At 41.7% G+C, this 12,841-nt stretch overlaps 1 protein-coding gene across 1 annotated transcript in view; it reads left to right on the forward strand.

The window, feature by feature from the left end:
- The window catches only part of GTSE1 (G2 and S-phase expressed 1), a 46,076-nt gene that overhangs the window by 17,505 nt on the left and 15,730 nt on the right, over positions 1–12,841 (forward strand). The window contains exons 2-11 of the mRNA XM_044276773.1: positions 727–768; positions 1,973–2,030; positions 2,285–2,951; positions 4,289–4,459; positions 6,808–6,952; positions 7,040–7,420; positions 7,518–7,587; positions 10,141–10,380; positions 12,275–12,452; positions 12,536–12,688. Coding sequence (XP_044132708.1) covers positions 753–768; positions 1,973–2,030; positions 2,285–2,951; positions 4,289–4,459; positions 6,808–6,952; positions 7,040–7,420; positions 7,518–7,587; positions 10,141–10,380; positions 12,275–12,452; positions 12,536–12,688 — 2,079 coding nt within the window. The 5' untranslated portion in view covers positions 727–752. The remainder of the gene's footprint in view (positions 1–726; positions 769–1,972; positions 2,031–2,284; positions 2,952–4,288; positions 4,460–6,807; positions 6,953–7,039; positions 7,421–7,517; positions 7,588–10,140; positions 10,381–12,274; positions 12,453–12,535; positions 12,689–12,841) is intronic.

Raw genomic sequence — 12,841 nt, forward strand, 5'->3', positions numbered from 1 at the left:
ATGTTGCGCTACAAATGTTGCAGGGTCAGACACACCTGCTACTGGTAACGCCCAGCAGTACCTTGACTGCTGGCAACTTATTTGTAAACCTCACAGGAATGGCACAACATAGTCATAAGAATAGATGCTCCAGAATTATTACATGGGGAATGCAAGTGGTCACTAAAAGTGAACTGCCATTAGCCATTTATTCTGTTAGGAGCTGTGGCAGCTACAGCAGAGAGGGTGCACCCCCTGAGAGGTCTGCCTGAAAGAAGTCTAGCAGAACAATTGGAGCAATGATTGTGGAGATCACTGGATCCATGTGAGATACAGGGCTGGTTCTAGCTTTGTTAAAAAAAAAAAAAATTTTAATTTTTTACATCATGGGTTAATGGTTTTGACCCCTCAAAACTTCTGAAAGCACTAAATAGGTGGCTGGGACAGCACTGTAAACATACTTTGGATGATTGTCATGCATACAGGCTACAAAATCAAGAAATCAAAGTTTTTTAAAAGGGATGTGTAGTGTAAAGATATTGATGACCTATCCTCAGAAATCAATATCGGGTCTGACACTCCCAGCACCCCTACCGATTTGCTGTTTGAAGTAGTAGCCGCGCTGGTAGGAGAGTGAACTGGGTTCTAGAGGAAGGGGGATAATTAAGTTTACTAACCTGAATATAAAGATTTTGTTTCTTAGGTGGTGATTGTATTTGTGCATTCATGATCTTTCTTTCTGTCTAGGTGGTAAAATCAAGACGTTATCCATAATGGCTGCAGGTGGTGGTAAGAATGATTTTTATATGCCAAATTTTGTAAATGGATGTTTCAAAGAGTTTGTACTGTGCCAGCTGTATAATACATCAGACCCACACCATCATTTAATCCCTCGGATGCTGTTGTCAATAGTGAGTGTGGCATCTGTGGGGTTAGACAGAGATGAGGCTCACTATGTCCTCCGATCAGTGCCCCCATGGCGAAATCATAGGGATCTGATCGGTTGCTATGACAGCCAGAGACCTTGTGAAGGTTCCCAGTGCTGTTATAGCAAACTGCTTGCTAAGCGGTGTCTGAGGCATAGCTCAGCAGGCAGCCTGTTTTTTAATTATATTGCAGTGTATCGGATAAGTGATCAGAAGATCGCAGGAGACGAGCTCCATCAAAGGACTGAAAATTTCAGTAAAAAAAAGTTAAGCAAAACATAAATACTAACCCCTTCAGGACCTTCATTGTACATGTGAGGTGGGAGTCCGGGGTTTAAATATCACACCCGTGCAGGAGCTGAGCAGGTGCCATAGCTGCTGGGTGCCTGCTGTTTTACAGGCATTCTCTGTGATTGGCGATAATGCCAATCGTGACCGTTTAATCCCTCAGATGGCATGGTCAATTGGGACCACGGCATCTAAGCAGGCTTTCCCTGGAAACATTGTTCTCCTGGTGCTTGCACAGCTTGAAGACCTCCTGGTGGCTTATTGGTTCCTGTGCCATATCCAGCCTAGACATGCATAGAGCAAAAAGGGCACAGTGTTCAATAACATGGCAGTACACCTCACTGCGCTGTATATGCCAAAGGAGTTCAAGGCAACTATGTATGAACAAGATTTGTAGGGGCCCGGTGGTGACTACAGCAGGCGGGGAGATCAAGGCTGAAGTAGTGAATCGGGTACACAGCATGACTCTCTTAATTACCATGAATGATTAATTGCCTTTTTCTTTTTTTTTTTTTTTTTGGCTGTTGGGTAATCTATTACAGTATGGTGGTGGTCTAGGGTGGTAAAGTGACTTGTCTGGTTCTCCTTAAAGGGCACGTTGAGATTATTAAATGTGGACTACCCCAGTGATCAGCAGTTTGAAGGGAATATGCCTTCTTTATTGTTTACATGGGTCTGGATGCTGACCCTACTATGCTGTGGATATGCCATAAATGTATAGAATTATTTTTTTATTTTTATGATCCTAATTTAAAATGCTTTATAATCTTGTTTTTTAGATTTTACCCTTTTGGCTGATGAAAAATTTGATTTTGATATATCACTGTCTCCTACCAGGTAATTCGTTCTCTGTGGTCTCATTTATTTAGAGATGCGGACTGTGGGAGAGACTTATCAAACTGGTGTAAAGAAAAAAAGTGGCTTGGTTGCTCATAGCAACCAATCAGATTCCACCGTTCCTTTTCCAAAGTAGCTCTGAAAAAGGTGGAATCTGGTTGCTATGGGCACCTAAGCCACTTATTCTTTACACCAGTTTGATTAATCTACCCCTATGTACTAGACTTATACTTGCATTTTGTTTTTTCCATTAGTGCTACAGAAGGCAATCAGGACTGTGACGATGAAGTGTTTATTGGGCCAGTTGGACATAAAGAGAAGTGTGTTAGTGCATCATTAAAGAGTCAGAAGTCTGAGGAAAGCTCCTCTCCTCTGAGTGCTGACCTGGTGGTTTGGAGTCCCCTGAGTGGTGATAAATTTGTTGAAATTTTTAAGGAGGCCCATTTACTTGCCCTACAGCTGGAATGTTGTGCCAGTGATGACCAAAAGAAAGCAGAACCTGAACAGACAGAACCAAATCCAGCTGTGGAGAAATTTGTGCACGCGTCAAAGACAAAACTGAATCTTCTTGATGCATTTAATGAGGTTAATAAAACTCCCGTTGCCATAAAAAGAGAGACTTATTGTATACAGGATAGCCCATTCCACCAGCTTCCCCCCTCAGTTCAGCAAAGACTTACCGGACAAAACAGAAAACCTGAAAATTCAGTCAGAGCAGAATCACAGAATCTCACTAGCCCCTTGAAGGTACCAAAACTGGTGAAAGGCCACTCATCGTCCCCACTTGCACAGAAGACTAGAGCTCCTCAAATAAAAAGTGGTGGTGGTCCATTGCCAAATGGTGGTAAACCTGTGAGCAAACTTCAACCGATGAAGGCGCCTGCTGTACATGCCAAAAACAACCGTTTAGCTGTTGAGAAGGTATCCATCAGAATGACTGCCATCTTCATTAATATGTGTGATTTCTTAGTAGTGCCTCATAATTTTGGCTTTACTGCAGTAAAGCGTCAACAGAGCTCAAAGGGGTATTCCCACCTTACACCTCTATTACATATCATCAGAGTGTGTCATACATGTCTGCCAGGCGTGGGCCCTGCCTCTGGGACCTGTGCCTATCTCCAGAACTGCTATTTCCATGTCTCCTATTGAAATCGTCAACTTTCCGTTTGTTCTCTGTGAATGTGGTGGCCAGCAGCCATCTCATCTGCACGAAATAGATGGCGCACCACTGTTCCACAGATAGGTGTGGGTCTCTGAGGTGGGATCTGTACCTATCGGATATTATGGCAAGAGAAATGAACTTTCCAACCGGTAGGATTCCCTCTTGGTTTAGAACTTTCTTTTTTGGCTCTTTGGGGCAATTTTTGAGATGATTGCATTTTACTCATTTTGGGCTAAAAAAAAAATCTTTTCTTCAATTGATCATTATTAAAATCACTAATTATAGCTAAATTCTTACCACCCTTTTAACCCCTACATCTCAAAAATAAGTGAAAATGTTTAATAATGACCAATTGAAAAACAATTTTTTTGCGTACGGCTACTTTCACACTAGCATTTTTACTGGATCCGGCAGGGTTCAGCAAAAAAGCTTCTGTTACTGATAATGCAACCATCTGCATCCGTTATGAACAGATCCGGTTGTATTATCTTTAACATTGCCAAGACGGATCCGTCAATGGGGGACTGATCCGTTTTCTATTGTCTTGCCCGCATCCCAGGATGAAAAGCAAATTGCGATAACAGAATGTATTTTGGAGCACTACGTTCTCTTCAGTTAGTGCTTCCCCCCCCCCCCTTTTTTTGTTCCCCCTCCGGTATTGAGACCAGATCTCAATACCGGAGAATATTAATGCAAGTGTGAAAGTAAAATGAGTAAAATGCAATCCTAAAACAATTGCTCAAGAGGTGTCCTATACTTTAACTAACTTTCTAAGGCCGAATGCACAGGGCCATGGTATCCCGGCCTGGCATCCTGCTGACGGCAGGAGCGCACGCAGTCATTGGTTGCTATGATGCTGTGCGCTTCATGCCGCTGCTGCACCACAGTAATACACTCATATGATCTATACATTGCTGTAGTGCAGCAGCGGCATGAAGCGCATGGCGTCATAGCAACCAACTAAAGTGTGCATTCGGCCTAAAGCCACACTATTTGAACCTGATCTCATACTGATTTGATTCTGACGTTCATGTTTTGTGGTGTGTGTTTTTTTTTTTGTTTTTTTTTGTTTTTTTTTTCTTTTCTCCCCCCTCAGCCCAAAGCCGTCAAGAAAACCAGCCCAACTAGAAGGAAAAATCTGAACAGTATAGGTTCCACTGAGGACTTGCTTTCTGATAAATCTAGCATTGCATCTGATGTCAGTGATTCTTCCTTCAATATCGGCACTGTAGGACCAAGCAAAAGGACCTTACCTGTGCCAAACAAGGTACTGGCTGGGGCAAGAATTTGGCTTTTTAGGATGTCTAGTAAAATGAGCTGCACAGATAATTTAACTGCTTCGTCCCCAAGCCTGTATGTACTTCTGTTTTACAGCTCCTGATCTAATATGAATCATTTCAGAACTATGAGGGAGATTTATCAAACTAGTGTAAAGTAGAACTGGCTTAGTTGCCCATAGCAACCAATCAGATTCCACCTTTCATTTTTACCAGCTTCTTTGGAAATTGAAAGGTTGCTATGGGCAACTAAGCCAATTCTACCTTACACCAGTTTGCTGAATCTCCCCCTATATGCTTTCAGTATTATCTTTCACTCTGAAAAGTCCTTAGCTGTGGCAAAGCTTATTAAAGAGGACCTGACATGTCTGTTCTAGTAACTACTTACATTCCCCAGGTAATAACAATTCTGGAGCATTTAGACCACCTCTTTGTTATTTCTGAATGAATTGCTAGCAGCTTGCAGTAGAGGTACTGATGGGTGATACCAGTTGGTGGGTGTCCCTGCACAGTCTGCCACTATTTCGCCATGCCCCCGGACAGCCGCACCGCCCCCCATTGACTATAATAGGGACGGGGGTGGAGCTCCGGCGCAGCAGTTCGACATGCAGTACTTTTAGTCTGACAGCCCTTCGCCGTGCACTGCCCCGTCCCCATTATAGTCAATAGGGACTGAGCGGCGGCATGGTGAAATAGCGGCAGGATGGATCCTACAGGGTGAACAGCCTGCTCAAAATTACTCCAGTGACACAAGTAAATCTTCTTGAATAGTGATTTTTTATTTTTTATTTTTTTCATCCGGCTAAGTTGTGACATTTTGGCAAACACTGCCTTTTTCAAACTGGTGCCGCTAAGACGTCTTAGATGCAGACTGTCTGTACGCAGGCGCGATGTGATCCCGGCTAGTGAGGGTGCCGGGCGCATGCGCTGAAGCTTAAATGGAGGACAATGCCCATAGGGTTGTATTGGGCATGCGCTGGATCTTGCGTCGGGGAGAGTAGTAGCCGCCCAGCGAAGTGAATATTGATGAGCTGGGCGGTGCTTCAAAACGGCAGTTGGGGACGGCTGGGTGGGCGCAATTGGAGATGAAACGCCGCCTTTTGGGCAGATTGAAGACGAGTCAAGCAGGTTATAAAACTTCAGTTTACCGTATTTATAAGGTGGACAGGGGGGATACTTATAAAGTGCATTCAAATAATCTAAGACCTGTACTGATCTATCTATCTAATATTGCTTATTGGGCCTGTCAGTGTCCCTTTAAGGAACTTGGAAAACTTGACATACGATGGCTGAGTCTAGTCCTGTGTGCTGCTGCACTGCCAGAAGGTGTCATGGCAGTGCACAGGACTTAGGGCTCATGCACACGACAGTATTTTGCGTTCAGTATACTGGACGTTTTTTTAGCTCAGTATACGGAACATATACTGAACCATTCATTTCAATGGTTCAGCAAAAAATACTGAAGTGTCTCAGTGTGCATTCCGTTTCAGTATTTCCGTGCCGTGAAAAGATAGAACATGTCCTATTCTTGTCCGCAAATCACGGTGCTTGGCTCCATTCAAGTCAATGGGTCCGCAAAAAAAACGGAACACATACGGAAATGCATCCGTATGTCTTCCGTATCCGTTCCGTTTTTGCTGAAGCATCTATTGAAAATGTTATGCTCAGCCCAATTTTTTCTATGTAATTACTGTATATGGCATACGGAAAAACGGAACGGAAAAACGGAAAGGAAACGGAAACACAACGGAAACAAAAAACGGAACAACGGATCCGTAAAAAACGGACCGCAAAACACTGAAAAAGCAATACTGTCGTGTGCATGAGGCCTTAGACTCAGCCATCGTATGTCAAGTTTTCCAAGTTCCTTAAATAGCGGCACCAGTTTGAACAAGGCTGTGTTGGCCGAAACTTAGCCGCATGAAAAAAATAATAAAAATCACTATTCAAGAAGATTTACTTGTGTCATTGGAGTAATTTTGAGCAATACTATATGGGGTAGGAACCCTACTTCCAGGGACAAGACACAGCGTCTGCTGTCTGCATCCGAGCTACCGCTTACACAGGATGAACAGCCTGTCGGATCCGTCCTGCCGCTAGTGTGAAAGTAGCCTAAGAATTATTACGTGGTGAATGCAAGTAGTTACTAAAACGGACACCTCTGGGGAGGTGACAGGTCCTCTTTAACAAAACAAAATGGTTTAATTTGTATTCCTTGTAAGAGATGTGGCACCACATTACTTGGTAATGCCACTTGCACTTATTCAGTACTGAACTGCGTCTGCTGTATGACACTTTTTTATAGATGCGTTTTTTTTTTGTCATTTTATTCATTCAGCTTGGGTTAAACAAAGCACAGTTCAAAACCCCATCAGCTACATCCGGTTTGAGGAGGACCACCACCTCCTCCTCCTCCTCATCGTCTCACTCCAGCATGAATGCTAGTCTGAACTCCAGCTTGTCCTCTTCACCTGCAGCTAATGGTAAGGGGCACTCCGCTTCATGATGTTACCTTTGCTGCTCGTTTGTTGGGTTTGCTTCCAGTTTACAAACTGCTCTGTACTTTTCAGCCAAAATAACTTCATCTCTTAACACCAACCTGAACACATCGGTCACCAGTTCAAGACTAAAGCCATGCACAAACCGGCTTGCACTTGTTCGCCCTCTTGGTGGTGTAGGTTCATCTTTAAAGAACACCACTGATCTATCTAATGGTCAGCTCAAACCCAGTACAGCAGCAAAACCAGCTGGTAATAAATCTGCTTCCATGTCTGTTTCCCAACCCCGAACACCAGCTGGCAAAATTCAGAGGCAAACGTCTGCACCTAATTTACAAAGATTGCCTCCTCCAACTAAAGTGGAAAGTGCTGTAAAAGGAACAAGTGCAAAACCCCAGGCGAGGGTGATGCCTACTCCAACAAATAGGCTGAAACTTCCACAAAAGCAGGATGGTAAGAGCTTAACTGTTATCTCGGGTCTGAGCTTTGATTTCCCCCTCTTTGATTCTTGGTCAGTAGTAAATTTGGCTTTGCTTATAATTTTATGCAGGTCTGTCACCTGATCGGGCGGGAAAGTTCATTAAGCCAACGCGGCTAATGTCTTGTGGAGAAATTGGAAGGTAGTATGAGCAATTGTGGTGTTACTTGAATGGTCATTTATCCATCAATTCAAAACCTTCTAAACAAAAACCAATATAGCATGCATGCCTGCCACAATCACTTACAGAACTCTTCCCGTGTAGATGTTCCAGCTTGCATCCTTCTCATTGTCATCGGCCATGCAGACCTATACCTGCATCAAGCTACATCTCAGTTAGACCAGCTAGTCATCTGCCCTCTTGACAGAATTAACACCTCACAGCCCCTCTGCTCACTCTGTTAAGGCAATTCAAATATTTAATATAAATATATATAATATAAAAAGTGAAAAAATACTAAATGTATTCAACACATGTTGATACAGGCAACGTTTCAGCTCTCACAGCCATCAAGCCAAGTGAAACACACAATAAAGTGACTGTGCATGTATAGGAACATTCCAGGAAGTAATCGGTGCTAATTTCCTGTTTAATTCCATACTGGTGCATATAAAAATTAATTCTCTTGTGACAATTCATAGTGTAGCAACAATCGGATCCCCTCAGGTATAGTGTATCACATTTCCGTGACGGTCTTCAATTTCATAGTGCTTCATGTACTGTATACTCATGTTTTCCCAAATAGTGCTAGTGATTAAAACATCCATGGCTTGCTCCAACATAATTCACACCTGTAAAAAAAAAAACGCAACACAGGAATCCATAAAATTCTGTTACCTTATGCTCTCACGGCACTATATCACAGATGGAGCGTTCCCCCATCTCAGCGTGTCTCTGTATACTGTGCCTGCGCTGCCCTCATAGCGCCGTGCGTCATCACCCGTGTTAGAGGCAGGCCAATCTCGCAGCATGCTCTCAGTGCTACATTAAAGATGAAGTGTTCCCCCAACTCGGCGTGTCTCCCTGTTCACTACGCCTGCGCCACCATCGCATCGCGCCCACTTATGCAAATATCTTTGTTCGTTCTCTTTAGGAGCGCCTTGTCTATGTATCTTCCCACTATAGACATGTGCTTATGTGGTGGAGGTACATAGATGACGTGTTCCTCATCTGGACTGGAACCAAAGATGCTTTATCTGAATTTCATGCGTTCCTTAATAATGTGGATGAACATATCAAGTTCACATTAGTGGCATCCAGTGAAAGAGTACAATTTCCGGATACACCGGTGTATATAAAGAATGGGCAGTTGCACACAGATTTGCATGTTAAGGAAACTGATAAAAAATACTGTTACGATATACAAGTTGTCACTATGAATTGTTTTGTATGGAGTTTTTATATGCACCAGTATGGAATTAAACAGGAAATTAGCACAGATTACTTCCTGATATGTTCCTATATATGCACAGTCACTTTATTATGTGTTTCACTTGGCTTGATGATGGCTCTGTGAGAGAGCTGAAACATTGCCTGTATCAACATGTGTTGAATAAACTTAGTATTTTTTCACTTTTTATCTAAGGAGTGCTGTTACATTTATTTGGATTGTGTTTGGACCCCAGGACCCAGGGGAAAAACACTGGCACCTGAATCATTTGCATCACTTGAAGTGAGGAGTGCTGTCCTGCCATCTTTTGGATATATAAATACGGAGATATGTCGCACTAGAGTGGGAGGGAATCTCAGAGGTGCTCCCACTGACCGACAACACCCAGTCTGACAAAATGTGAATAAATAGTAGTGGGGCACTCTCTATAGTAATGGGATCTTTATTGATAACCAAATAAAATTTGGCAATAATTAGTTAGTTCAAGGTCAAGGGTATAATATAGTTCAAATGGAATGACAACAATAAATAACAATGTTAATATACTAAGAATAAACACTAAAATAAAAATACAATTTTATACATAAATATATAGATCCCAGTTAATAATGCTATTCCTAAAACCAACAACCTGTTGAATCTCCGATGGTTTAAAAGGAATCGCACTAAGACAAGTGGTAAAAATAATCGACCAGATACGGTATTCGATATAAAATATCCGAAAGTGGAATTCCTAATAAAATTCTATATGGTAAGAAAATTCGATATAGTAAAATTTCGTAAGGAAATAAAACCATCAGGTTTTTCGAATGTTCAAACAATATGCCAGGAACATTTGAAAAACCTGATGGTTTTATTTCCTTACGGAATTTTACTATATCGAATTTTATTAGTAATTCCACTTTCGAATATTTATATCGAATACCGCATCTGGTCGATTTTATTTTTACCACTTGTCTTAGTGCGATTCCTTTTAAACCTTCGGAGATTCAACAGGTTGTTGGTTTTAGGAATAGCATTATTAACTGGGATCTATATATTTATGTATAAAATTGTATTGTTTTTATTTTAGTTTATTCTTAGTATATTAACATTGTTATTTATTGTTGTCATTCCATTTGAACTATATTATACCCTTGAACGAACTAATTATTTATTGCCAAATTTTATTCGGTTATCAATAAAGATCCCATTACTATAGAGTGCCCCACTATTTATTTACATCTTTTGGATATAATTTAATATAATATAATGAATTAATATATAATATATAATTATAATTTTTTATTTATTTTTTCCTTTAGCATAATTGCTCAAAGCACACCACTGGGAACCACAAAAGGAATGATAGCCAATTCTAATACAGCATTAAGGAGTATATCTGCTACTCCCAACTCAAAGCATGTGTCTGCTCTGCCAACCCCCATCAGCCGCAGAACATCTGGAATTGTCACACCAAGAACTATCCCAAGAGCCGCTTCTTCTCTCCGACCCACACCAGCTGCCCAAGCATCCACAAAGCCTGCTAAAAAGTCACCTGTTTGGTAAGTGGATCAAAAAAATTGTTTCTTTAATGCCATTGGAATGGCTGGAGTACTTTATTGAAAGATAGCGATTCTTCATAGCTCTATGGCCATATGCAGACAGAGGATTTGTTCCTCTTCAGAGGGCCAGAGACCTGAATCAAAATCTTTTTGCATATGTAGATTCTGCCACATACTCAACCATAGTCGTGCGACAGGGGTGTTAAATGTCCATGCTGGTGCAAGGCTTAAAAATGACTCAGTGGCCAGCATGTGGGGTTAGTCAGTAACTAGAAGAACTCCCACAAAAACACTTATTCTTTGACTGGTTAGAAATGTACATGAGAAACTGTGGTGAGGTAATCTTCTTACCAGTGACTGTATTTGTGGGTTATACCCTCCCTTCTGATCCTCAAGTGTGTCATCCTCAAGTTTTGTGAGTGCTTCTTTAACAAAAGTCTCTTTACTGTGCACCAAATAGGAGTTGTAGTACATCAGCAATTATCTGTGCACAAATTCCTTTCAGATGTCTAAGCATGAGCTGAGCAAGCAGTTTGTAGCAGTAGCCCTCTAATTACTCTTCTCTGGCTAAAGTGTCTGTGCCTTGCTGACTCTCATGCTTTGGCCATCTAGACCCTCAAAACTTCCTCTTTCATTTCCTGGAGCTCTTGGTGATGTAGAAAGCTCCAGGGCTTGAAGCTGGAGTCGGGGGAGAGAAGTACATCATGTCTGCTCCCCTACCTCCACCCCTCTCCAAAATTCTCAAACGGGAATCTTTTGGAACCAGTGGGAGGGACCAGCCCCCACCCCAAGCTCCAGAGAGCACTATGCCAGGATAGCTAACTCTGGCCTACCTAGCACATGCTGGAACATCCTGATTACAAGGTGCATTACATTAACATTTCAAACAGTACAAACCAATTTTGGATACCCCCTGTTGTACTAGGGGATTGCATATTTACCTCGTTCATAGTAACTCATTAGCTATCATCTTACGGTTTGAATGTACTGCCCATTACCCGATGAACGAGCAAAACTCTCGTTCATTGGGTAATTGGATCATTAGTGCAGCAGAAAAATCCTCGTTTCCCAGTAGCAGTGCTATGTAAACACTATCTGCTGCTCGAAAATGAGTGTGTATGGGGAAGAGCAATGGCATTAGTGATCGCTCCTCCCCATACTCTGGAGGAGACTGGTGCATGTAAATGCATCTGTCTCCTCGACTAGCGATCTGCAGATTGTCTGGAAGGACCTTAAGAGGTCATAAACACTTATTTAAGCCACATTCTTATTAGGAAGAAGGATTGAGGTTTTTTAAAGGTCAGAGCAGAGATAAAGAGCCCATCAGCCCCTTTCTTGCTGAAGCAAAGAGCAAATTTAGATCCTGCTAGTAGAGCATCTCTGCTCTGTACAGAGAAAAGAACTCAAAATATTTTATAAACACCAATTGAAAGAGAATAATTTTTACCTCCTAACGAGTACAATGCACTAATAAAAAAAAAAATGCCTCCAAAGGTGTACATGGCCTTTAAGGGTACACTAAAAGGGTTGTCTCGCTTCAGCAAATGGCATTTATCATGGATCATGTCTATAATGTGATTGAAAAATGAATCAAACCAGCAATATAGGAAATTGCAATAAATTGGTAAGTGCATTGTATTAGGGGGCATTCGTCAGCAGATTTGTACCAATGAAACTGGTTGACCTGTTGCATGTGCGCTTGGCAGCTGAAGGCACCTGTGTTGGTCCAATGTTTATATGTGAACGCATTGCTGAGAAAAATGTTTTAATGTATGCAAATGTGCCTCTAGGAACAACAGGGGTGTGGACAATCTGTTACCATTGCAGAAAAATTTAGTAAGACCTAGGTTTCATTTGATGCCTCTTTAAAGTACTGTATAAAATCTGCTTGTAGGTCTGCAGAACAAGAACAGAGTAGGACAACACCTGCCAAGAATCTATGTTCACCTATTGTGGAAGACCATGCTGCTTCTACGACAGTCTGCTGCTCTTTGAACTTTTCTCCAGAAAACAAACCTGTCTCCATGGCACGAAGTGAGGAGAAACAGTTAGTGATGGAGAACCCATCAGAGGTAACGTTTTAAAATGTTTTCATGTCCTTCATCACATTATGTATGTATATATTGACGTTAACGTTTAAATCTCCCTTAACTAGGTTTTGTTGATTGACATTGAGGTGAATAAAACTGATACAAAAGTAAGGAAGCAGTCATCCATTGATGCAGAAAATCAACCTCTTATTGACCTATCAAACACCCCTGAATTTAGCAAAAGGCTTGTTCCAGTCAAGTCTGCTCATGTTGGCCAGGTAAGATGCTCTAGTTTATTACCTCGGCTTCAGATTAGTCTGATGCATTGAGGGGCATTTATTGGGCCATTTACCCAACCATTGAGTTTCTGTTGCACAGAGTGCCAGAGATGCACTTAGTTTATTAAGGGGCATCTGCTTCTTAATAAAGTA

The sequence above is a fragment of the Bufo gargarizans genome, chromosome 2, assembly GCF_014858855.1.
Source record: "Bufo gargarizans isolate SCDJY-AF-19 chromosome 2, ASM1485885v1, whole genome shotgun sequence".
NCBI lineage: Eukaryota > Metazoa > Chordata > Amphibia > Anura > Bufonidae > Bufo > Bufo gargarizans.